The sequence below is a fragment of the Vombatus ursinus genome, unplaced genomic scaffold, assembly GCF_900497805.2.
Source record: "Vombatus ursinus unplaced genomic scaffold, bare-nosed wombat genome assembly UNPS02014789.1, whole genome shotgun sequence".
Classification (NCBI taxonomy): Eukaryota; Metazoa; Chordata; class Mammalia; order Diprotodontia; family Vombatidae; genus Vombatus; species Vombatus ursinus.
Window position 1 is genome coordinate 8,713,896 of NW_020954567.1, and position 27,710 is coordinate 8,741,605.

The 27,710-nt window shown below is 40.1% G+C and overlaps 1 protein-coding gene across 1 annotated transcript in view; it reads right to left on the reverse strand.

Moving 5' to 3' along the window:
* Positions 1–24,367, reverse strand: part of SELL (selectin L) — a 33,683-nt gene extending 9,316 nt beyond the window's left edge. Inside the window, exons 1-8 of the mRNA XM_027868456.1 lie at positions 24,230–24,367; positions 22,607–22,688; positions 16,004–16,390; positions 14,726–14,833; positions 13,270–13,455; positions 10,419–10,604; positions 7,764–7,949; positions 5,691–5,819 (exon numbers count right to left, since the gene is read on the reverse strand). Of these exons, the coding sequence (XP_027724257.1) occupies positions 5,691–5,819; positions 7,764–7,949; positions 10,419–10,604; positions 13,270–13,455; positions 14,726–14,833; positions 16,004–16,390; positions 22,607–22,688; positions 24,230–24,232 (1,267 nt within the window). The 5' untranslated portion in view covers positions 24,233–24,367. The remainder of the gene's footprint in view (positions 1–5,690; positions 5,820–7,763; positions 7,950–10,418; positions 10,605–13,269; positions 13,456–14,725; positions 14,834–16,003; positions 16,391–22,606; positions 22,689–24,229) is intronic.
* Positions 24,368–27,710: the final 3,343 nt, after the last annotated feature.

Below are 27,710 nucleotides of genomic sequence, written 5' to 3' on the forward strand. Positions count from 1 at the left end.
CAGGTTTAGCTAACACTTCAGGTTGTAACACACTTAAAAGACAAGGTGAGTCAGAACAATGGGAGTGTTACTCAGATTTTTTTTTCTTTTTTGGTGGCTTTCGATTCTGCTTTGCCCCTTCTCAACTGGTATAAACTACTTTGGTTTATCTATCCCCACCCTTCTGTCTTCTTCTCCAGTTGTCTTTTCCCTCCCAGAGAGACTGGGTAGCAGGGAGGTATGGTACTACAAATACACTGAAGTCAGTATTTCTTCATCCACCAGCCCAATGAATCCAGAACAAAATTCAGGGCTGGTTCCTAATCTCAAAAAAATGAAAAACTTTATCCACTGCCCTGAAACCTAAGACAATTTAGCAATCCCTCTTGTGAATGAATTTTTAATGTTAAATTAAAGTTAATATTTACATGGACCCTACATTTGGGCATTCACCTTTTTAAAGGCAGGGAAAAAATAAATCCTAGAACTGCCTTCTTCAAAGGGAAATCTTGGACAGTCTAGGAAGGGTCCCCAAATTTAAATAGCATGCACCATGCAAACACATCCTTGCTGTAAATGGATGAGCATAAGAAAAAAAACATTTGGAGTTGGTTTCCACTGTCCACAGAATATATTCCAGGGGTATTTGGTCTTTTAAGGTAATAAGGTAAATCTAATGAACAAGAATCCAAGTACTTAAACTCACTATGTCCAAAATAGAACTCATTATCTTTCCCCCTAACACCCTGCCCCAAACCTGCTACCTTCCCTATTACCATAGAGGGCAACATTATCCTCCCAGTCCTTTAGGCTCACAACCTAGGAGGCACCCTGGACTCCTCACTATCTCTAACTTCCCATATCCAAACTATTGCCAAGGCCTACTGATTCACCTTTGCAATATCGCCTCAATATGCCTTCTCTCCTCTGACCCAGCCACCACTCTGGTACAGGCCCTCATCACCTCACACATAGACTATTGCAACAGGCTGCTGGTGTGTCTGCCTGCCCTAAATCTCTCCCCTCTCCAATCTAGCCTCCATTCAGTCACTAAAGTAAAATACAAGTCTGATATAAAATACACCTAAAATACAGGTCTGATCACGTCAAGCCCTCCTACTCAATAAACTCCAGTGGTTTCCTGCTGTGTCTAAGAACCAATACATAACAAAGCCTTTTATAACCTAACTGCCTCCTACTTTTCCAGTCTTTTTCCATCTTTTCCCCCAACATATACTCTTTGATCCAGTGACGCTGGCCTCCTGGTTGATCCACAAACAAGACACTCCATCTCTCAGCTTGGAACATTCTCTCTGGCTGTCTCCCATGCCTGGAACACTCTCCTTCCTCCACCCCGACTACTGACATTTCTGGCTTTCTTTAAGTCCCAACTAAAATCCCACCTCCTAGAGGAAGCCTTCCCCAACCCCTCTTAATTCCATTGGCCTGCATTCCATTAATTATTCTGTATTCATCCTGTATATAATTTGTTTCGTATATTTGTTTGTACATTGTCTCCCCTATCAGATTATAAACTCTTTGAGGACAGAAACTGTCTTTTGCCTCTTTTTATGTCCCTAGTGCTTAACACAGCACCTGGAACATAGTAGGCACTTAAAAAATGTTTATTCAATTGAACTGAAATGGTTGGCCATTTCAAGTTTGTTCTCTCTTCCATTAATCAATTCCTTGCCCTCTTGTCCTTAGCCCTGATAATCCTCAATACGAGGTAACCTCCACCATCCATGATGTTTGCTCCTGATGTGGAGCCCCTGAGGACTGCTAGAGAAAGTAATGAAAACCTGATGATTGGGTGTATTGCAATTCAGGCTCTCTAATCTCAATTGAGCTCTCTCTCTCACCCAGGCCTGAATATATTCATAAAGTATAAATCAGATGTTAAGGAATTTTCCTACATGAATAGGTCCTTAATAAACTCCAGATTAAGCCAAAGATTACATTAATTTGTTAGGGCCACCATATGCTAGAGCAATTAGGAAAGGTTAGAAAGTATTGTCAAAGTGCACTATTGCTGGATTTCTGACCTGGAACTTTTAAGCTCTTAGATTAGATCTAGTGGTATATACCCTTGATCCCTTCCCTTCTGCCTTCTCCAGTCGATTTCTTCCACAATAATCACCTCTCTCTCCAATCTTTAATCTCTCCCTATCTACTGATTCCTTCCCTACCACTTTCAAACGTGCCCGTGTTTCACTTGCCTAAAAAATTTTTTTTAAAAAACTTCACTAAGCCATCTAGCCACAGTTCTGTATCTTCTCCTCTCTTTCTCAAACTCCTAAAAAAAGCTATCTACTATGCAATCATTGCTTCTACTTCCTCTCCTCCCTCTCACCTCTCAACCCCCTAGCAATCTCTCTGGCTTCTGATCTCATCACTCAACTCTTACTAATGATCTCTTCATCATCAAATCTAATGATCATTTCTCAATCATCTCCTTGCTGACCTCTCTGCAGTATTGGACACTGTTAACTACCTTCTTCTCCTAAATACATTTTCTACACTGAGATTTTGGACGCTGCTTTCTCTTGGTTCCCCTCCTACCCATCTGATCACTCCTTTGTTGTCTGTATAACATTCCTATCCTTAACTGTGAATTTACCCTAAAGGGTCTCTCCTACTCTCCCTTCTCTTCTATTTCTAGTCTCTCACTTGGTGACCTTATCAGCCCGTATGTATTTAGTTACATGCAGATGACTCCCATATTGGTAGATTCACCCCAGATTCTTTCCTGATCTTCAGTACCACACCCAACTTAGGCTCTCTGATCTCAACTGGGACCAAAAAAGTTCCTACTGCATTCTTCAAACTAACTGTCCTATAGGCCTCTGAACCTCATATGTCTAAATTAGAACCAAATAGTGGTCATTTCAAACTCACCATCCTCCCAGCTTCTCTACCTGTATTAAGGGTATCACTATCTCTCCATTCACCCAAGTTCATAACCTTGATGTCAGACTCAACTCCTTATCTTCACTCATCCCACATATCTAATCAGTTGCCAAAGCTTGTTATTTCTACCTCTACAATATGACTTACATCTGTCCTTATCCCTCCATCCACATACCACCAGCTTAGTTCAGACCTTTGACACCTCTCACGTAAATTATTGTAATAGCCTCATAATTAGCAGCCTTTCCTGAGACCTCTCCCCATGCCAATCCATTCACCACACAACTGCCAATGTGATTGTCGCAAAGAAAGTTTGGACCATGTTACTCTCCTCCTCAGAAAACTGTAGTGGTTCCCCATTGCCTACAGGATCAAATATAAACTCTTCTGTTGGACTTTTGAAGCCCTTCACAACTTTGTTCCAACTTACCTCCCCAGCATTCTTTTACATTGTGGCCCTTCATATATCCAATGGTCCAATCAAAACTGCATTATTGTTCCTCACACAGACACCCCATTTACTGTCTCTTTGCCTTTTCACTGTCCGTGCCCAATGACAGGTGTGCATTCCTCTCTCACTTTCACTTCTCAGAATCTCTATTCTTCAATTCTCAGTTCAAGTGCCATCCTGTCCATGAGATGTTTCCTAATTCTCTGTGCTGTTAATGTCATCCATCTCAAAAAAAATCACCTTGTACCTATTTTATATTTAACTATATATTGGCACAATTTCTTCCCCAGTAGAATGTAATCTCTTTGAGGACAAAGACTGTTTCACTTTTTTTTTTTGTATCCCTAGTACCTGGCACATAGTAGGTCCTTAATAAATGCTTGTTTATTGATTGATTGCCCAAGTTCACATAGTTAATAAATGGCAGAGCTGGGATTCAACCTCACATCTTTTGACTCTGGTTCCATTACTCTGTTTACCATATCATAATGAATCAATGCCTTTAGAATTTGTTAAACCATTTTGTTTTAGATTTTTCCTGTATACTTAGAAAAGTAGCATAGTATGAGGCAGTGATGTCAAGCTCTGATAGAAATGAGGCCAGTAATCCGTACATAAGGATCACTGTGAACCACCTATTGACTTAGTTTTAAAATGTTTGTTTTATTTTAAATGTTTAAATGTTAATTTAAAATTATGTTTTATTGTATTTCTATTTATTTTAAATGTTTTCAGTTACATTTTAATATGGTTTGGACCATGCTCAGGAGTATTATGGACCACATGTAGCCAACTGGTCTCATATTTAATACCTCAGGTGTGGGGGATGGAAAGTTTACCTTAAAGCCAAGAAAATCCAGATGCAAATCCCATCATTGACAAGATTGGCCATGTGACCTTGAACAAATCATAGCTTGATGCTATAGGCAGAGATTTCGCTCCCTGCATTGGCAAAAGGAGTTTCTTTTTTTTTTTAAACAAATTTTTATTTTATTATTATTTTTTAGGCAGTTGGAGTTAAGTGACTTGCCCAGGGTCACACAACTAGTAAGTGTCAAGAGTTTGGTCTGGGGCCGAATTTGAACTCAGGTCCTCCTGACTTCAAGGCCAGTACTCTATCCACTGAGCCACCTGTCTGCCCCTACAAAAGGAGTTTCTTATGCCAAAGTAATCACAGGTTTAGTCTTTGTCCCTATACCTACTAATAATACTATTGATTATTCCAATATCAAATATTGATATTTGAAATTGTTCTTTCCTCCAATAACCTCCACGAAGCAAGGAACTGTTTCTTGTTTTATCTTTGTATCTCCTAATACCTCACCTAACACATTTCCTATAGTAGGCCCCTAATTAATTTTTGTTAAGTTGAATCTAATCTCAATGGATTCTCAGCATGAAAATGCAGGAAAGAAAGTTCTAGGATTGTGTATTTTCCATCCAGAATTTGCACAAGATATACATTAAATAAATTGCATCATGCAGTTGACTGGTTCTAAAAATTATGAGCATGGGGACAGAGCACTTGAAGTTCTAACTATTTCTAAGAACAACTGATCTTTACAGAACCTGGAGCTATGTGTATTTCTCAGTTGAGACTTTATCTGAATCCATTGTGTTCAGTTTCCTGAGAGTTTATGTGTTTTCTTCTGTTGCATTTGAAAATTAAGGTAAACTTAGAGAGAATGATCTGAGCATGATCAATTTATTAGTTAGGATAGCAGTAACCAATAAATTGGGTCAATGGCCTATCTTAATGACCAAAGACCCCAAGGTAGGGCTCACCAGCCTTAATATAATTTGGGGGAGTACAAGTTGGGTAGGTGAAGAAGACAATGCAATTAGTTACAGGGTAAACAACGTCTTGGGAGTGGAGACGACATGATTGGTTATTTTAAAGAAAATGGGCTAGCACCTATATGGGGCTAGTAACCACCCTTCTCTGACAATTAAGGAATGTTAATTGTTTTATGGGACCCATCTGCATCTGGCAGACCTTGTTAGCAGACTCTCTGGTGCCTAGGGTTTGTTAAGGAGATAAGACCCTCCTTAATTATACAAGGATAGGCAAGAATGAATATTTCTTGTAGGAATATGCCACAATAGCTTGTATGCCTTTAAAGATAAGATATGATAAATAACAGTTTTTCTGTTAATTATACCTTTAAACTAACTCAGAGCAAGCTGGCTTTAAGAGATGCAGACACAATTATAAAATTAGTATGAATCAATAACATTGTAGAATCAATATGGAAGAAATTAGAAATAATATTAATTTTGATATTTTTACTTTCTTTCTGTGTTTCCATAATCCTTTCTAATTTCCATGTAGAAGATTAAATTCTCTTACCTTTCTTCAGCTTCCTTGCCAGCAAAATGATAAATACAACCCCACAGAAAGAAGTCACTAGAGTCCCCAGAGGGATGAAGATAGGATTGTAGTGACCCTTTCTGATGGGTGATAGAATATTTCTTGACCCTAAAAGAGAAAATAACAGGACACACATGATACAGTGATCATATTCTCCCTTGGTGGTATAAACACTCATGTCTAAATATTAAATGATGTCTAAAGTCCCTTTATCTCTAAATTCACATTCATCTATAGCACATCATGTTTCCCTTGTTCCCATTTTGGAGACTTTTGATGCTTTATAACAGAGTTCATCGGATACATAGAGGATGTATTTCCTACCTTGCCTCCATATGATAGATGAGGAAACTAAATCTGTCTGATGACACTTGGGACTCCATGAAAGAGGCAAGACAAGGAGTCAGACTTACCAATCCAAACTATTCTTTGCCTAGATCAATGGGTTTTTAGCCTGTGACCCATGAAACACTAGCCTTTCCAAGAGAGTTCTTTTCTAGGGATTCCTGGAAGAGATATTGTCTTGGTATTTCACACAAGGATGCTTGGTGGTTTCTCTATGCCATCACAGCATTGCATCAGAATTGGGAGTCAAGGGCGTGAAGGGCAATGGGGCAATGTACGTGGCCTCAGATGCAACCAAGCGTCCAAAGAAAATGAAAGGTTCTGTTATTATAATATAAGCCCTGTAAGTTAACACACCCGGGTCATTAGGGACTGAAAGATATTAAGTTGGGTCTAAAAGAAGTCAGGCAACCAGTCAAGGGACACTTCATTCACTTCCCATCACTTTTGGCTTTTTGATCCCCATTAATTCAAGTTTCCATAGGTTGTTGCATTGGCAACTAGAGAAAGTCAAAGGGACTTTAAAAAAAAAAGAGAAAAGGGGCAGCCAGGTGGCACAGTGGATAGAGCACTGACCCTGGATTCCAGAGGACCTGAGTTCAAATCCGGCTTCAGACATATAACACTTGCTAGCTGTATGACTCTGGGCAAGTCACTTAACCCCACTGCCTAGCCAAAAAAGAATTAAAAAAAAGAATTGTGTAGATAGTGGAAATGCAAAAAAAAAACCCAAAACTAAAAAAGGGGTGGCAGCTAGGTAGCGCAGTGGATAGAGCACTGGCCCTGAAGTCAGGAGGATCTGAGTTCAAATCTGGTCTTAAACCAAACACTTGACACTTACTAGCTGTGTGACCCTGGGCAAGTCATTTAACCCCAATTGCCTAAAACAAAACAAAACAAAAAACAAAAACAAAAAAGAAGAATAATTTTAATGATGATGTAATAAAAAGAGGAAGAGGAGGCAGAGGTGGAGGAGGAGGTGGAGGAGGCCAGGTAGGAAATGGTGATGTGTTTTTTGTTTTTTTTTTCAAAAGATTCCAAAGCGATTACAAAGTTCCAGAAATAGTGAGGAGAGGAGAAAGACAGGCTTGGCCAAAGAAAATTGTCAGAAAGGGATATCTGGAACTGCCAACAAGTGAAGGAAGATGAAATTATCACTATATAGTCAAATAACACAAATTTACCCCCAAAACATTAAGTACCTGCTATGTGTAAAACAAACAAACAAAAAAAAGTGCTAAGCACTAATGATACAAATACAACAAAAATAAGGCCGTCTCTCCTGTCAAGGAGTTTCCATTCTTCTAAGAAGTTACAGTGTGTGAACAGGTAAATGTAGACTGGCTTATTTGAGGAGAAATTAACAACTTAGGAAATCAGAAAAGGAAAACAAATCCTTCCCATTGTAGATAATGCAGGAGCTTCACATGGAAGAAAATGAAGAATTTCAAGAGGCAAAACACATTCCAGCCCTGAAAGAAGCACAAAGACAGGTCATGGAATGCTAAGGTCAAAGAAAAGTATAGCGTGGACGTAGAACACATCTATCAAAGCATCCGGTATAAAGGAAGCCCTGCAGATGCTAAAGATGAGAAGTCGACCAGGGTTGACCACTCAGAGTTGTAATCAATACATACTTCTTCAATGTCTACTCATCCATATTGTCCCGCACGTAGTCACTAGTTACATCTAAGCAAAGGGACTTGCCTTCACATATTGGCTCTGGAGATGACCAGTTTCCGGATGTTTCACATGTCGTTTCTGCAGCACCTATTAAGGACGTTCCCTCTAAGCAGCGGAATATACACTTAGAGCTAAAATGGAAATGTCCCAGGGGGTGAGTACAGTTCATGATTCCCCATTCTGGTGTCATCAAAGGCTCACAGTGAGTCCCTGCAACAAAAAAAGAAAGCACATGCGTCATCTGGCAGAGATTCTCCATGATTTATAGGTTTCAATATAGAATTGCCCAGAGCAAATTTGAAATTTACTTAACCTGTTTCTTTATCTATAAAAATGAGGAAGTTGGACCACATGACCTTTGAGGTCCCTTCCAGTTCCAGCTCTCTGACCCTAAATCCTTCCAATAACTTTTTCATACTGCTTACCCCACCCCATTGTTATTCATTCCCTAACATTTACCCCCATTAGGAGAACAGGAAAAAGGACTATTCTATAGTCAGGAGAAGAAAAACACCTTGGTGAGGGAAACACTACAACAGAAAGCTGGGCTTCTGCCCCAGTGTATGTCTTTACTTTCTTGGTCAAATTCAAACCCTTTTATTTTTTCTAGAGACTACTTTGAAATCTCTGCCTCATAGATACCTATGTACCACATTTAACTCATTTAAATTCATCTTTACCCAATCCAGTGGCACCTTCTCTGTCCTCATCCTTCTTCATATTTTGACACTGTTGACTTGCAAATATTAATTTCTTCATCGGCTTTCATAACATTAAACTCACCTGGTTTACTTGCTACCTTTATGATAGCTTTCTCTGCTTTCTTCAATGATTCTATCTCCTCTCATTCCACCCTGTACATCCCACCCAAGGCTCTACTCTTGGCCCTCTTTGTTTCTCATGGTGACTTCCCCCTTGGTGATCTTATTCAGTCCCACAACTTTAATTATCATCTCTATATTGATCACTCCTAAATCTGAATGTCCATCAACAATCTTACTCATAAGCTCTGGACTTAACATTACTTATTGGATATACCCTCCACTAAAGTCATACTGTGATTCCTCAATATATATAGAATGATGTACTAGGGAAACACAAGCTCTAGTAGGTCCTTCCATGATGAAAAAGCTTTTGATGTGAGTCCAGGATAGACTCTGCATATGTTGTCCAAGGACCAGTCTAACTGAATTTGTAGTTGTTGTCAGCAAATTGTAGAGCAATGAAATCTTCTACCATAGCAACTTTCAAACAGCATCTGTTATCATAGAATGTTTGCCATCTGTGACAATGGAGGGAATGATCTCCTTCCCAACCTCTCACTCTTAAATTATCTGACTTTGCTTCAGTCTTTTTCCTCCCACCCACCCCTTCCTCTTAATTTCTAATGCCTTTTCTTCTAAGACTATTTACTCTGCATTTATCTTGTATACACTAATTTATATATATGATGTATTTTCCACTAAAATGTAAGCTCTTTGAAGGCAAGAACCATTTTTGCTTTTTCTCTGTATCCCCATTTCTTGGAGCATTGACTAGCACATAGTGAGCACTTAATAAATGTTTATTGATTGTTTGGACTCACACCTACAAAATCATGAATCTCTCAACTACTGGAAAGCTCAAACATAGATGTCCTGTTAACACCTCAAACTTAACACGTCTAAACTCCCCTTTGGCATCCCTACCCCCCCACCCCCACAAAAAAAAAATCCTGTTTCTCCTTACTTCTCCATTGCTGTTAATGGTATCATCATTGCCCACATTTGGTCTCCTTATCTTTTAACTCTTTGCTGTCCATCAATCTGCTATACTCTACCTTGGTCAGGTCATATTGGCATTATTCTTTATGGCAGGACAGTGAGAGGCTGTGGAATGTCCAAAGAAGGGCAGTTAGGTTAGTAGAGAGGAGACCTGGAGATGATGGTGATGAATTTACACCATAATATCAGTGGCATCTATATCCTGATGACATCATCTGAGTCATTCCTTTTATCTCAGCAGGTAGGCAGGTAGGTGGCACAATGGATAGAACACTGAACTTGGAAGACCCAAGTTCAAATCCAGCCTCAGACACTAGTTGTGTGACCCTAAGCAAGTTATGTTCTCTCTGTTTTCTTCAGTTTCCTCATCTATAAAATGGTGATAATAATAGTACCTACCTCCCAGAGTTGATGTGAGAATAATATAATAGTTGTAAAACATTTTGTAAACCTTACAATGTTATAGAAATTCTAGTTGTTATTATTATTCCTGGGTCAGATTACCTTATCTCTATTCTGATTATATCTTGTATGCCCCTAGTTATTTATATTGTCTCCCCCATTAGAAGGTGAATTCCTTGAAGGGAAGGACTGTTTGTGTTTTTCTTAATATCCTCGGTGCTTAACCCAATACCTGGCTAACACATCAAGGCCTCAATAAATGTTTGTTGACTAATTAAACAACTAAAGCTCATATGATGGGCTGCTGGAGAAAAGTATAATAGAAGTACAAAGATACCATACAGTACAGCTGCTCTTGGTGTCTATGACCAAGGAGCCCAAAAGTGGACCTTCTGCATGCAAAATTCCCTTTGAGAACAGGTAGAGTTCTAGTCAGTTCATAGTCCTTTTCCCATTGCTTAGACATGGTACTTACTGGATTAATGAAGCCCATTCATGCTAAAATGTTACCCACCTTGACATGTCGGCGTTGGAGATGACCAAGTTCCAGATGCTTCACATGTAGCTTCCTCAGCACCTGTTAATACCATCTTTTCTAAGCAGCTAAATGTGCATTTGGAGGTAAAGCTGAATTCTTCCAGGGGGTGAATGCATTCCATCATTCCATGTTCTGGAGCCATTAAAGGCTTACACTGAGTCGCTTCAAAAAGAAGGAAACATGTGCGCCATTTTTAGAGTTATCTTTGTTTTGCTAAATCTATCATCTTTGGCATTTTCCCCCTTCAATCTACTCCTTCTTCAAACCTGACCCAGCCCATGACTCCCTGGATAACTTTCCAGACCCTAGTGGCCGTCTCATGGTGGTAACGTTTCCACCCTTGTGGCCTTCTTCTCTAATTGGTGAGTTTTTCTTGGAACCTCCATTTAAGGAACACCATGCCAGCCATGTTCACTTCAGAACCGATTTAGCCTATGACTTCTGGAACCATTTCTCTACCCTTCCCCAACTTTTTCTACTTTCTTTTTTGTATTATCTTTCCTCATTAAAATGTATGCTCCTATGGGGCAGGGATGCTTTCTTTTTGCTTGTATTTGTATTTCCAGAGATTAGCACAGTGTCTGGCACATAGTAAATGTATGAAAATGCTCTATTTATCTCTCTGCATTTACTATCAATTTCCTTTTGTGGCACCACTACTCATTTCTTGTGTCCCTAACCTTAGTATTACCTTCTATTCCTCTTTCTTTCTTAACTTTTAATAGCCAATTAGATCTCATCAATTCCTTCTCTATAATATCTGTCCTCTCCTCTCTATTTCCACTACCATCATATAAGCCCTCATTAACACACACCTGGGCTATTGTGATAATTTCATATGTCTTTCCACTGGATTCATTCCCTTCTCTTTTCTAATCTATGCTTCATTCCATTCCTAGACACATTTTCATGCATAGATCTGATCATGTCCTTAGTATACTTAGGTTTAGAGGAAGAAACTTAGAGGTCATCTGGTCCAATCCCCTCATTTACCCATAGGGAAAGTGAGGCCCAGAGAGGTTGAATAACTTCTCAAGATCTCACAAATAGTATAACTGAGTTAGGATTTAAAACTAGATCCTCTGGTGCCAAATCCAGCACCTTTCAATTACACCAGTTCTGCTGCTATCATCACAGCTCAAAAATGTCTGGGATCTAAGGCCCTCCACAATCTGCCACCATTATTTCTCTCCATGAATTCTATGCTCCAGTCAAACTGGACTGTTCTCTGCTCTCTCACATCTCCATTAATGACAGACCCACAGGGAATGAACCTAAATTTGAGGAAGAGAAAGTTTGGTGAGGCACAAGGTAGTAACTGTTCTGATCAGTAAGGCAACTGGAAAAGCATTTGTTTATTGCTTACTATGTACAAGGCACCAAACAGGGCACTAGGAATACAAAGACAAGTACTTGAAGGTAGGCTTGTCACCTGAAAGAAGGCCCAGGAAGCAGGATTTACAGAGAGGTGGATTTATTCTTAATGGAAGGAAAAACTCCCCAATAATGAGAACTATTGCAGAGAGGTGACGGAGTAGAGATGTCGAATGAGACATCCATCGTCATCCATGGTCACTGTATTGACTTGCTTTGCTTGATTATGCTTATTTGATACAAGGGAAAGCTTCTATTTGTATGTGGAGGAACAAGGGGTAGCCTTCACTTACTGCTTACATACTGCTTAGCACAATGAATTGCGCACAGTAGACTTTCAATAAATACCTGTTGAATAGTTGTCAAACGAATGCTTTGTAACCAGCATCATACTTATCATCAAGGAAAAGAACAGAAGACCCAATGAGGTACCATTTGACCTTGGGCAAGTCATTCAGTCTCTTAGCAACTCAGTTTCTCTAGCCATAAAATGAAGAGGTTAGTCTAAGTGATCTAGCCCTAAAATGAATTTTGATGTGCTGACCTAAGACAAGTGGGTGATGTAGTAGTAGATCAGGTTCCAGACTTGGAATCAGGAAGACCTGAGTTCAAATGTGGCCCCAGACACTCAAGCTCTGTGACCCTGAGCAGGTCACTTACCCTCAGTTCCCTCATCTGTAAAATGAGGATAATATTCCTACTAATATTAACTAATATTAATATTCCTATTATCCTCATTTTATAGATTTTTACCCTCTTCCCAAGGTTGTTGTGAAGATAAGATGAGATAATACTTGCGAAGTGCTTCGCAAACCTTAAAAGTGGTATATAAATGCTAGTCATTATTATGTGCTATAGGAGCCTTTCTATTTCTTATTCCAATTGATTGGTTTTACAAATGAACTTCATCATTCTTCCTCCGTGAATTTTTTCCAAACATCATTTCATTTCTTGCGATAATTTTATCTCATGAGTACCAAGTTTTTAAAAAGCTGTTTTTGAAGCACAACCCAACTCTGAACCAAAGATTTTGTTATTCTATGAGTGAACAGGTTGGTACTAGTTTTCCTTGACAGAGAGGACTTTGTTATAGAACAGAGAACAGAGTCTGATTCACATCAAGTCCTTTGCCAGTGGAGGTAAGTCTCAAGAACTGCAGTATCATAGAATATTAGAGCTGTAAAGGACCTTAGAGAGACCGCCTGCACTAATGTCCTCATTTTATTGATTAAGAAAGCAAGCCCCAGAAAAAGAAAGTAATTTGTCCAAGCTCATACCATTGCTGGCAGAAGCAGATTTTAATACCTTCATCTCCTGACTCCTCCAGGGTTACATGAGATACTCATGGGGGATGCAGGAGGGTTGGCTGGTTTGTTTAATGGGGTTTGTGAAGCAGTTGCAAAGGTCAGAGAGATCATGGAAGATCAGAGTACATCAGGGCAAAGTGACCTACCTTGACACACTGGCTGGAGGGATGACCAGTTCCCAGATGCCTCACAGGTTGTATCCTCAGCACCTACTAAGTATCTTCCTTCCAAGCAGCTAAATGTACATATGGACCTGAAGCTGAAGTCCTTTATTGGATGGGTACAGTTCATCCTTCCAAGGTCCGGTGCCCTTAAAGGCTCACACTGAATCACTTCAATGAGAAAAGAAACATAGGCATTATCTGGTGGCGAACTTTCCTGGATCCAAATGTGTTTTCTTGGAAGTGGCCAACTCCAGAAACAGCTAGCTAGCAAGTTAATCTATTAGCATCTCCCTTTGGAGGGGAAAGGGGAAGAATGGAAGGATGGGAATCAGACTTGCTATCCCATTGGCAAAAGGAACTCCCAGTGTGGAAACCCCATCTGTCAATGCAGATCAGCACCTAATCTTCAATTTATAGTCTCAGAGAGCTGCTGGGGGCAGAGAGGAGGGCACTTAGAGGTGCCCCCAGGATTATCTAGCCAGCATGTGTCAGAGAGATGACTTAAGCCCAGTTCTTCCTGACTCCAAGGCTGGCTATCTAGCCACTAGGCAACACTGCCTCTCAGCTTCTTTTTATGGTATTCTAGTAGGCCCTGAATAATGAAAGAAAGGGCCTCTTCTATCATCAGAAGCAGCACACAAGTGAAGGGTAAATTACAACACAGATGAAATAGAGAAAGGAGTAGCCAGTTCCTTCCTGTTCTACTGTGTCCTCACCTGGAGAACTACATAATCATAGAATTTCAGAGGTAGGAAAAAAAATCACCTTTGAAATCATCTTGTTCAGCTTCGTCATCTTATGGAGGAAGAGACTGAAAGTTTTTTTTTTTTTTTTACAGTATAGGATCATGGAATCTAGGCTAACTAGAAGAAATATTAGAGTTCATTTAATGCAACTCCTTTATATTATAGGAAATAGGGATGCCCCAAAGAGGATACTGATGTTCAGTATCTCATGAGCTATGTGACTTCAGGCAAAGTCCTTCACCTGATGAGGTTATTGGACTACCTGTCCAATATAGCCCCTTACAGGGCACCTCTGGGAGGATTCTATCACTAAAGTCATAGAAACCTGTAGCTTTTCCCTTGTGTACCTACATGAGTTTCCTTCACTATTTTCTTGGCCTTCCCATTGGAGATGTATAAAAAACTAAGGTTGACAAGATGATTGTTTCCTCTGACTGGGTGTGTCTCTCAATGGTGGATGATATGGTTGCTTCCTGATTAGTAAAGTTCTCCTGACACATGATGGTGACTTATGAAATCTTTACAGAAAAAGAAAAGTATTGCAAAAGGGGCAGCCTTCTTACTGAAACTTCCTGCTTCTCAGAATGTCTTTTGTGACTATGCGAAGCAGCTCAGGCAAACAATAACAACTCCCTTCATAACTTTATTCCCAGACTGGACAAAACCAAGGAAAAAAAAGGATGAGACCTTACCATTCTCACATTGGGGGCCATAGTATCCCAAATCACATTTGCAGGTGTAATTATTGATGGTTTCTATACATTCTCCATGACCACTACAGGATAAAGGCTGACAGGAAGCTTTAAGAAAGTCAGGAAAAATAAATTTAAGTCTTTTTGAGTCCATATAACCATTAAGATTAAGTAGAATCCTATAATGCTGTGCTAGCAAGGCCCTTAGGGACCATCAGAATCCAGCCCACTTATTTTATGAAAGAAAAAACTCAGGCCCGGAGAAGTAAAGTAGATTACTCAAGGTCATAATAGTAACATTATATAAATCTCTATGACAACCTACTTTCATAGATAAGCTCCTCTATAATTATTACCATTCATTTGCATGCAATGGGTTGAAGTCTTAATATAGTTTTTACATGATTGGATTTAAAAAGATACACAGATTTTTTAAAAAATGCTCCCATGGAGCTTCATGTTTATTGCTCAATCATTTGGCAATCCATTTCTTCATAGATACTGCAAAGCAACTTTCAGCCCAACCCACCTAAAATTACAACCAGTCCCAAATTGATGGCATCCAAACTACAGCCACAACTAGGAATTTTTGTATCTGGGATTAGCTTACTCAGAATGTGGCTACCTGTGGGAAGGAAGCACCCCCCCCGGGTGGTGCTTCTGGTTCCCTCTAAATTTCAGCACCTTGGAGTAAAGCCTCAGTTACCCCAGCCTAGTTATACCTCTGGTCCAGATTAATTGTTGTTCACCAAATACCTATTTGGGAAATTCTGACTACCTCCAATTGGTTCAGGAAAATAATTATTTGCTAGGGAGGGCTACTGAGGATGATTTGGAATGTTTCCTGATTTTTAGATTAAACTATTGACTTGCTCACTCTTTCTGCTTTTAAGTTTCCGTTTCTAGGTCCTGTTTTTAGGGAAAGTGACCTTTCCCCTCCTCATCCCCTAGCCTCCTTCACATCTTGCTGCAGTTCATTTTAGATCTTTTTCTTGGCTGCTTAGAGACAAAGTTTGTGCAAATGTGCACATATCCTCTAAGATCAGAAACAGCCAGAAACATGATGATTCAAGTTTTACTCTGCACAGTTCAAATATTCCCAAGACGGAGCTAGGAGGGGGGCTGTCTTGGAATGCAGAAAAAGCCTCACGACTTGTACTGAATTGTCTCCTGTTTCCTTAAAACGTCCTGGGCTAGTTCAATTGCTCTGCTAGACTCAGCCCGTTCCTACCTTGGGAGCTATGGAGTAAAAGACCACAAAGGTGGCTGCTTCCATACCTTGGTAGCACAGTGCAACCTTGGGCTTCAAGCACGAATCATCATTCCATTTGCCTGCATCTTGCTGCCTCTTGATGTAGATCTCTACACAATCCTCCTTGGATTTTTTGTTGTTAGGCTCCCCCGTGCCCCAGTTCTCTGCTTCTTCAGTGAGTGGCTTATTTGTTCCCACCCAAGTCCATATGCCTCCTATTTTCCGGATCCCAATCCAGTAGTAAGTACGACTTAGAGGAAGGGTGGCATTCAGGTACACAATTTCTGCCTTGTTTTGTATCGCTACTAAATCTGTATAACTTGTCTGGCAGTAGTTTCTTGCCTTGGCCCAGGGCATGGGCCTTTCAGAGTAATGGTAGGTCCAGCAGTCACCTCCACGCAATGCCAAGAAATCTGGAAGACACCAATATGAGAGGGATTAACCAAAGTCTCATAGGATTTAATCCAACAAGCATGCATGCTAAAACAAGAAAGACCATAACATGTCATCTCTTAGTCCATTCCTATTATTTTATTTTATTTTATTTTATTAGGCAATTGGGGTTAAGTAACTTGCCCAAGGTCACACAGCTAGTAAGTGTCAAGTGTTTGGTCTGAGGCCCAGATTTGAACTCAGGTCCTCCTGACTTCAGGGCCAGTACTCTATCTATTGCGCCACCTAGCTGCCCCCACCCCTATTATTTTAGAGACAGTGTAGTGGATAGAGAGTTAGACCTGGACTCAGGAAGATCTGAGTTCAAATCTGGCTTCAAACACTTCTTAGCTGTGTGACCCTGGACAAGTTAGTCTCTCTCTGTTTCAGTTTCCCAATCTGTAAAATAGGAATGATAAATTACACCTACCTTCCAGACTTGTTGCAGGGATAAAATGAGATATTTATAAAGTGATTTGTGGGCCTTAAAGTGCTGTATAAATGCTAGCTTTAAATATCTTTATTGTTATCACAGAGGAAAAAACAGAAGTCTAGAAAGGGGGAAAGGCATGCTAGAGGTTGCAGCGTTGTCCCATGGAAGTACTTGGCCTTGCACTCAGCTTTGCCCTTTACCCCTCTACTATTTCTGCTACTTTATGCTGTCTCAGTTTTAGTCCCATATTTAAACAGACCTATTGCTTTATCCAAATGATTGGCCCAGGTGCGGCGGCTTATAATTTTGTTCTTGTCATAAAAAAAACTACCAAACCACTGCTTCTCCTCAAAATGTTTTCAAATGAATGAAAAGAAATTTCACAATAACTTTCAAGAGTTTCTTGTTTTGCTTTTCCTTAGTGAGTGGCAAGACTGATAAGACTTAGCTTCAAAACATAATTAATCATAATAACAACTCGTTATAAAACATAGGGCTTTCCCTTTGGAGATGTCTAAGAGAGTAAGGTTGTGTGCAAAGTACAGAGAACTTTTCTGACAGCAAAATCCCGTGAGGTGGGTGGTGTGAGTATCATTGTCACTGTTTTATAGATGGAAAAACAGATTAGAAGACATTAACTCAATTTGGCTCTGAAAAATCTCAGGGCCAGCATTTTTTTTCCTGAGACAATTTTGTAGCCGTCACACTATCTGGCTGAGGGAGAAGAGGAATCAGAATATGAATGATAATTACTTTCTTTCTAGAAAGATTATTTGTTACTGAAGCGTGATTTCTTCTGAGAGCATCACAATGCTAGGATGTACCTCTTGCAGATCACAATACCTCCTTAATGACCACGTAGTCTAACTCATATCTGAACGAGCATCCTGTCTGTGACATACCCACCACGTGATCATCCAGCCTTTGCTTGGGCATATCCAGTGAGAAGAAGCCCATTATCTCCTGAAGCAGCTCATTCTACTTTGGGGTTGCCTTCTTGGTTCCCGACCCCTAAATTTGCCTTTTTGAATTTCCCCCCATTGCTCCTAGCCATTTTCCAAATACTTTTGCCTTAAGTGATTGATTAAATTGTGTCTTATACACAGTAGGTGCTCATTAAATGTCTGATGATGATGATGATAAAACAATAATTAAAGCTAATATTTATGGAGTGCTTAATATGTGCAAATATTGTGCTAAGTAGGGCAACTAGGTCGTGCAGTGGATAAAGTACCAGGCCTGCAGTCAGGAAGACTCATCTTCCTGAGTTCAAATCTGGCCTGAGACACTAAATAACTGTGTGACTCTGGGCAAGTTACTTCCCCCTGTTTCCTCATCTGTAAAATGAGTTGGAGAAGGAAATAGCAAAGTACTGCAGTATCTGCCAAGAAAACCCCAAATGGGGTAACAAAGAGTCAGACAAGACTGCAAATGACTGAACACACTGTGCTAAGTACTTTCTAATTGTTTTCTAATTTGATCTTTGCGACTCTGAAAGGTGGGTGCTATTATTACCCTCATTTTAGAGATGAGAAAACTGAGGCAAATAGAGGGTAAGTGAAGCCTAGGGTTATACAGCTGCTAAGTGTCTGAAGCTGGATTTGAACTCAGGTTTTCCTGACTCCGAGTCCAGCACTCTATGCACTATGGCGCCCCCTAGTTTCTTTGAAATGAAGTCAAAGAAGGCTAGTGATGTCCTTTAAATGGGAGTCTTTGGGAGAACCAGTGGCAATGGTAACTACACAATGACTATATAGATACACACAATTATACACAATAGCTATCTCCATGCGGTCCATGTGGAACAATAGTAGCTATATAATAATGCTGCCAAGTCATCATAATCAAGATTCATTAAGTTCTCAGAGTGTGTAGAGCATCACTAGACAGTATCAAAGACCCAAATAAACAGTAGATATGGGACTTAACCTTGAAGAGTCTGCAACCAGTTGGAAGACATAAGTATGCATGTGTAAGGTATGATTACCCTTTTAAAAGTACATGAACAAGGTAGTATTTTACTATTACACATGAATAATATAAACTCTTTATGAATAGGGATTATTTCATTCTTTGTACTGATATCCCCAGCACATAGCACAATGCCTGGCACATAGTAGGTCCTTAATAAAAACTTGTTGATTGAACAAAACTGCGTGAACAAAGAACAAAGAAAAACATAGTGAGCAAATTCAAATTACGTGCAGAGGCACCATAGATACAGCCCTGGATCCAGAGTCAAGCTTCATCAGGAAGACCTGAGCTCAAATCCTGCCTCAGACACTCTTACTAGCTGTGTGACCCTGGGCAAGTCATAACTTCTGTCTGCCTCAGTTTCCTCATCTGTAAAATGGGGATCATAATAGTACCTACCTCCCAGGTTTGTTGTGAGGATCAAAGCATTATAGAAATGTTAACCATTGCTATGATTGCTGTTACAGCTAAGTGGAATTGTTAAATGTACAGTCAGATGGTTGGAAGGAAAGAAGCTGCCGTGGCAGAAAGTAGGATCTTGTGACTTTGCTGGTATGGGCAGTTCCCTGAGGAGGAAATTCCTTCTGCCAATGTAGGTCAGCATCTTCTCTTTGAACTATAGTCTTAGAGACTTGCCTAGAACATGGGCCAAATACTGCAGGAAATATTTAACAAAATAAGTAAAAAATACAATTTGTTGTTGATTAGTTGTTTAAGTTGTGTCTGTCACTTTGTGACTCCATTTGGGGTTTTCTTGGCAAAGATACTGGAGTAGTTTGCCACTTCCTTCTCTAATTCCTTTTATAGATAAGGAAGCAAGGCGAACAGGGTTAAGTGACCTGTCCAGGGTCACACAGCTAATATGTGTCTGAGGCCAGATTTGAACTCAGAAAGATGAGTCTTCCTGACTTCAGGCCTGGCGCTCTATCCACTCCTCCACCTAGCTGTCCCCCCTCCCCAATAGAATAGAATATAGATAATGTTAGTATGTGGTTTTCTAAATCAGTATGTGGCCAGCAGGGATCCTTTTGTAGGGGTTGTAGTAGTTGGCCTGGAGTACTTAAAGGTTAAGTGACGTGCCCAGGGTCACAAAGCCAGTGGGTGCCAGAGTTCAAGCTTTCTGCCTCCAACGATGGCCTTTTAGCCACTACACAATTGAAACTATTAAAAAAAAAAAAAAGGGACACAAAGTGGTGACCTGCACAGGCAGAAGGAGTTTGCTCACCAGGGAGCTCGCTATACCAGTAAAATCACAGATTCAGTCCCTAACCCACGGACTTATAAACTGTTAGTTCTAGAATATCTAATATTAAGCTCCTCAGTCCTGTGAAGACAGTATAACTTGGAGGGTCAAGTATGAAACTGTTCAGAACCGGCCTCATGAGAAGATCAAATAGTTAGCCTACTTAGGATGTATTTTCAGAGGATGGCACACATCACTTAATCACCAATCAACCAATTTGTTAAGCTCCTATTATGTTCCCAGCACCGTGACTAGATGCTCTGAGAGATATGGACCACGTTGTCTGACCTCAAAGACTTTACAGTTTGGTCGAGCTTAGAAGACTAACCCACATGAAATAATTAACAAGAAATTCAAGAAAGTGTGTAATGAAGTGACAAATTGTGTGGCACCGGGGGTCTGCCTGCTTCAACCATCTCCCCACTCCAGTCCATCCTCCGTCCTGCTGTCAAATTGATCTCCCTCAAGCATAGATCGGACCACATCACCCCCAATCTGCTCAGTAAATTCCAGGGGCGCCCCATGACCTCCAGCATCACACGTAAAATCCTCCAGCTTTTAAAGCCCTGCAAAACCTGGACCTTTCCTACTTTTCCAGTCCTCTCAAACTTACTCTCCTCCACATGTTTCAAGATCCAGGGACACTCACTTCCTTGCTGTTACTCACACAAACAGGGGCAGCTATGTGGTGAAATGAATAGAGTAGGAGGACCCGAGTTCGAACCCAGCCTCAGACACTTGCTAACTGTGTGACTCTGGGCAGGTCACTTAACCCCAATTGCCTCCCAAAACAATATTCCATTTCCCAACTCTGCATTTTCGCCTACTGCCCACCATGGCATGGACTGCCAAGTCCAACTAAAACCCCAACTTCTATAAGAAACCTTCTCTGCCGTCCTCTATGCTAGTGCCTTTTTCCTCTGTTGATTATATCCAGTTTATCCTGCAGAGATCATGTTTGTGCAAAGTGGTTTGTATATTGTCTCCTCCACTAGATTATGAGGACCTTGAGAGTAGGAAATGTCTTTTACCGTCCTTTGTATCCTCAGCTCTTTGCACAGTGCCTGGCATGCAGCAGGCACTTAATAAATGCTCATTGACATGACTTGACTAGTACACTGGGGGAGAGTGAGGGAGAGGGTAGGAAGGAGCTGATCAGTGATTTCATCAGTATATGGAACTCCCAGTATGGAAAATCCTCCGAAGTGATATAGATCCTCAAGTCATCTGTCATTTATGGTCTTAGAGTACAAACTAAGGAATTGAAAGATCATTTGTCCATAGTCACACTGTTAGTATGTATAGAGAGAGGCAAGACTTGAACCCAAGGGCAGCTAGGTGGCACCATAGTGCATAGAACACTGGGCCTAGAGTCAGAAACACTCATCTTCATGAGTTCAAATCTGGCTTCAGATACTTATTAGCTGTATAACCCTAGGCAAGTCACTAAACTGTTTGCCTCAGTTTCTTCATCTGTAAAATGAGCAGGAGAAGGAAATAGCAAAGCACTCCAGTATCTCTGCCAAGAATATCCCAAGTGGGGTCATGAAGAGTCAGACACAACTTGAAATGACTGAATAACAACAAAAGGATTTGAACCTAGGTCTCCCTGACTCCAAGAACTGCATTGCCTCATATATATACATATCTAATAACTTATATAATAACTTATCACCTATATAATTTATATTAGAAGTTATATAGTAACTTCATTTCTTTGTGCACCAATGATATTTTTATCTTGAAGAGAACTATATTAAAATATAAATATCACTAGAAAGGGGCATGCACTCTTCAGCCAAGGGGTCACAGATTTGAAACTAAATGGATAAATCTTTGAGATTTTGGAGTCTGGCTTCCTCATTTTATACACGAAAGAAATGAGAACAAAGAGGTATTGCAACTTACTTAAGGCCAGACAAACAGTAAACAGCAGATTTGTTGTTATTCAATCTTTTTCAGTCATGTCTGATTTGTCACAACCCCATTTAGGATTTTCTTAGGAAAGGTACTAGAATGATTTGTCACCTTCTCCAGCTCATTTTACAATTGGGAAAACTGAGGCAAACAGGATTAAGTGCTTGCCCAGGGTCAGAAAGCTAGTAAGTGTCTGAGGCCAGATTTGAACTCAGGAAGATGAGTCTTCCTGACTCCAGGCCTGGCCCTCTGTGCACTTTGGCACCCCCTAACTGCCCCAGTAAATGGCAGAGACAGGGTTTAAATCCAGGTTCTCCTATGCCAAATCCAATGCTCTTTCCACTGATCCATGATACCTCTCTTCAAGCCTTATCAGTTACCATTTTAGCAGGAAGTAGATACAGGAAAATTACCTAAGCAGAAAGAAGGGGAGTAAGAAGGAGCAGACAATGGGCTAAGGCCAAAAGGGTGGAAAAGACCATATATACATACATACATACATACCAGAGGTGAAAAAAGCCAAAAGACTAATCTGTAATTTTGCCTAGAGCCTATTTCCTTGCCTCCAGAAACAAACAACCAAATGGCATGGAAAGGGTTATAGCAGAGCAAACTGATTATCCAACTTACCACAATACAGGACTATTAGGGTGTACAGCCTGAGGACACCCCACCAGCCCCCAGCGAGGGGCTGATATTTCCAGGAAAGTTTCTGCAAAATGAAAGAAAAAATAGTAGGTTTGTATCACCTCCTAAGACCCTGGCATGGAGGGACTTCCTGGACAAGAGCACAGGCAGGTTCTCAGGGGTGGTTTTCAGAAGCAAGATGGGTTCTTCTCCAAAGCTGACGCCTCCACCGAAAGCCTATCTGTGCATGTGCTTTATTCTACAATTACCAAGCAGCACCACTGTTGACTTTGTACATTTTGCAATATTGTTGCTGTGTTTCTGTCCTAGGGCTAGTTCAGACAACATGATCTTAGACCCTTAAATCTCCCGCTGTGAAAAGCTGGCCTCTCCAATGCCTCAGCTTAGGGCAAAGATGACCCTTGGATCCTGAATGGTGGTCCAGTAGAGCACAGGCTCTGACCAATCTTCTTAAAATGAATATACTTAGAGAGTATGGGTCAAAAGACTGGGCCATATGCCTATTTTCAAGGACTAGTCTAATTTAAGTAAAGTTTGGCTGTAAGCTAATGATGATTTCATCTATGGCAACTTTCAGGAACCACCTGCCATTATAGAAGGACTTCAAACTGAGTCAGTGAAGGGAATTCTCAAACCAACAAAATTACAGATCCTTAATTTATTGAGGTAAGAAGTTTAGGGCCCTCCCACCCTCTGCTTCTTAATACTTGTGTGACCTTGGGCAGGCCACTTAATTTGCATGGGCCTCAATTTCTGCATCTGCAAAATGGTATGTGTATGTGAGATGAATTAGATGGCCTTGCAAGTCTAGCTCTATGATCTTATAATTCAAAGTAAGGCTATCATAACAAAATCATAGAATTTAGAGTTGGAAAGGTCCTCAGAGGCCATCTGGTCCAACCCCACTTATTTAATAGATGAGAAAACTGAGGCACGTGGAACTAAATGGCTTGCCCTAGGTCATGTAAGTAAGTAGTAAGTGACGGAGGAGGGTTTTGAACTGAGGTACTCCTGGGCTAATGCTTTTTCCACTGTCCCATGCTATGATTTATGGGTTTCAGGGACATTAAAAAGCATCCAGGCTCAATATAAATTCTAGGTTATGGTGTCACAGTGCTGCCCATCTCTAGAAAATGATGATGGGTCAATTGCTAGAAATAAAGAGAAATCCAATTGCAAAGTTCAGCCACAGGAAAATAATTTTTACCCAGATGACAAGCTCATAATTTCAAGAGAAATCACAGCATCAAACTCCAATTCCTTTAGAACGTCTCTGTCATTCTACATTACTTAATCATAATGTTTATTGTTAAAATGCTTATTTGCTAATGGTTTTCAATTGCGTGGGATAGCCTCTCTTTCCAACCGAGGTATCTGTCCAAGGGCAGGAAGATATAATTAGAAAGATGAGTAGAAGCCTAATGTCATCTCTTTGAACCTCTATAGTCTGCCCTAACTATGCCTTTTTCACCACCTGTGTTTTCATCTTAAGAGGAAATTTGAATTGGTGCTGCTTTGCCCGTTTGCCACCCCGCCCCCACATTTCCAAGGGCAGTCATCTCTTGCTCTGACTTTCTCAAGGTCTCTTAGGATGAAGAGGCTCACCATGGTGACTGCTTAGCTTTCCTCTAGTTCTCTGCAGCAGTTCAGCCTTCAAGCTCAGTGGGGGTCACTCAGGCTTCTGTCCCTCATCCGAGTGCTGCTCTGGTGCCCAGACAATGCACCAAGTGCCTCTCAAAACACTTAGTTCCCTTATTGTGGCAGCCCAACCCCACCCCACATCCTGTCCCCCCTTTGTCCTTGAACACCTCCCCAGAGGAGAGATGAACTACTAGCTTGATTATTGTTTTTGACAGGACCCTTATCTCTTGATTATCTGTGGTAATACGGGAATAGAAAGTACTAGATAGTAAAAATACACACAGAATAGAAAAAAATGTATTTTAGACAAATGTCATAACCTCCCCCTGTGCCCCACCAAACCTCAACAGAAGGAAAGGAAAGGCAGGCTGACTGGTGAGAATGTTCTCTCCTCTCTCTTCCCTTGGTCACCCTCTAGTGGATGTACTCTATGGTGACATGGCCAAAAGGTGGGATGAGCAAGAGAAAACCGGTACTGGCCCTAGGTATCATTTTAACACAAGTGGTACTATATATATGATAGAACAAAATAGTTTTGATACTGTAAAGAAAGAAAAAAAAAGATGGCCTCAGCTGATGTAAAAAAAGCATTTTCTAAACTTTTAATCCCAATATAACTGTGAATTATCATTTATTGTTATCACATTAATCACTACGATGGATCAAATATTGAAAAGTCCATAATATGCATAATTTAATCAAATTAGGTTGGTTAGAGTGATAAGCTTTTTGTTGTTTGTTTTTGTTTTCTGTTGTGGACAAATAATTTGACAGCCACATAAATAGAAAGCCATAGGTTTAGTTGTGATTTTGTTAATTTCTTCATTTCAATTAAACAAATATTTATTAAATATTTACTGCTATTAACATCAGTCTTTAAACTTTTAGGAGTATACATCCCCATAATAAAAATTTTCAAACCTATAAAAATAAAATAAAAAATAAAGTAAATGATTTGCTTACTGGTGTTTCTTCTCTTTTGCCTAATCAGTGACATTCTCTCATTAATCTCAAAGTACTCAGTGATCTCTCTCTTTTCTCCTGACAAAGTATATTCTCTCATCCTTCATTCATTTCAGTAATTCGGGGATCTTGTCTGTGGGGGAGCTCCAAGGGATCAGGTCATTCATAACCCAATCCCACCTTCTCAAGTCATGCAAGTTTTTCTGCATCTTCCCTTGGTTGGGGCACCCAATATTCTAAAGGACTCTGGTCCATAAAGTTGTAGATTTAGAGTCGGAAGGGGCGGCAGAGACTTCTAGTACAATCCCTGTATTTTACAGATGAGGAAACTGAGACTCATAGGGATTAACGTGCCCATGGTCCCATAGCTAGTAAGTATCTGAGGCAAGATTTGAATCAAGTTCTTCCTGATTCCAAGTCTAGGATTCTACCAATTCACTATACCACACTGCCTCCACTGTCTTCAGGACAACTTGGAATGGCCCATATTGAACTCATCTTCTACAAAACAAAGAACCTTATCCTTTCCTCTAACTGTGCTCTTTCTATTGATGACCCCCACCATCCTCCTACTTACTCAGGCTAACGACTTCCATCATTACCCAGTCCTGTAGATGCTATCTCCCCAACATCTATTTCATATATCCCCTCTTCTCAATTCATTCCTATTATAACCATCTGACCCAGACTTTAGCCATATTTAGACTGTCATAATAGCTTCTATTTTAGACTATCATAATATCATAATTGGTCTTGCTATTTATAGTAGCTTATGGCAGAGGGATAGAATCAAGTCAAGTCAATAAGCATTTATTAAGTGCCTACTGTGTGCCAGGCACTGTGCTAAGCTCTGGGTATGCAAAGAAAGGCAAAGGATAGTCCCTGCTCTAAGGAGCTCACAGTCTAATGGGGAGATAACATGTAGACAGCTATATGCAAGCATGTTATATACAGGATAATTTGGAGATAATCCCCGTCCCTGATACAGCCACCAATAACGAGATAGTTCCACGTCAGCAGGTTTGGGATTGGGATTACAACAGCATTAGAAAAATTTAGAAGAAGAGGGAACTTGGGGAAAAAGATATTGAGTTCAGTGTGGGCCATGTTGAGTTTAAGATATATATGGGACATTCAGTTGTAGTGTCCAGTAGGCAGTTGGAGATGTGAGAGTGGAGGTCAGCAAAGAGTGTAGAGATGGGTAAGTAGATCTAAGAATAATTTGTATAGAGATGGGAACTGGACTTAGAATAAAGAAGATCTGAGTTCAAATCCTGTTTCAGATGCACACTGGCTATGCAGCCCTGGGCAAACCACCCAACTCTTCAGTGCCCCATTCTTTCTGTGTGCAAGAAGAAATTACTACAGGACTTTTGGGCACTTTATGAATGACAATTCAGCATTTGGATGGAATACATGGAAGATGGATAATGTGCAAGAAGACTGGAAAGATAGGAAGGGGTCAAACTGTGAAGAGTCGTACCAACAAAAGAGAATATCTTTTCTATTTTATTTTTTAGATTAATTTATTTTCAGTTTTTAACATTCACTTCCATAAGTTTTTGAGTTTTAAATTTTCTCTCCCTCCCTTCCTACCTCCTTCCCCAAAATGACATGCAATTCTGATACAGGCTTTACATATACATTTCTATTAAACATATTTTCACATTAGTCGTATTGCAAAGAAGAATTAGAACCAATAGGAGAAACCACAAGAAAGAAGAAGCAAAATAAAACAGAAGAAAAAGAAGAGCAAATAATATGCTTCCATCTGCATTCAAACTCCATACTTCTTTCTCTGGTTGTGAATAGCATTTTCCATCATGAGACTTTTGGAGATGTCTTATATCCTTGCATTGCTGAGAAGAGCTAAGTCTACCAAAGTTAGTCATAGTACAACATGGCTATAACTGTGTACAACATTCTCCTGGTTCTACTCACTTCACTCAGCATCAATCCATACAAGTCTTTCCAGGTTTTCCTGAAGTCTGCCTGCTCATCAATTCTTATAGCACAATACATTCATATACCACAGCTTGTTCAGCCATTCCCCAATTCATAGGCATTCCCTCAATTTCCAATTTTTTGCCACCACAAAAAGAGCTGCCATAAATATTTTTGTACACGTGGGTCCTTTTCCCATTTGTGTGATCTCTTTGGGATGTAACCTTAGAAGTGCTATTGCTGGGTCAAAGGGTATGCACATTTTTATAGCCCTTTGGGCATAGTTCCAAATTGTTCTCCAAAATGGTTGGATCAGTTCACAACTCCACCAACAATGCATTAGTGTTCCAATTTTCCCACATCTTCAACATTTATCATTTTCCTGCTTTGTCATGTTGGCCAATCTGATAGGTGTGATGTGGTATCTCAGAGTTGTTTTGATTTGCATTTCTCTAATCAATAGTGATTTCGAGCATTTTTTTATATGACTATAGATAACTTTAATTTCTTCATCTGAGAACTGCCTGTTCATATCCTT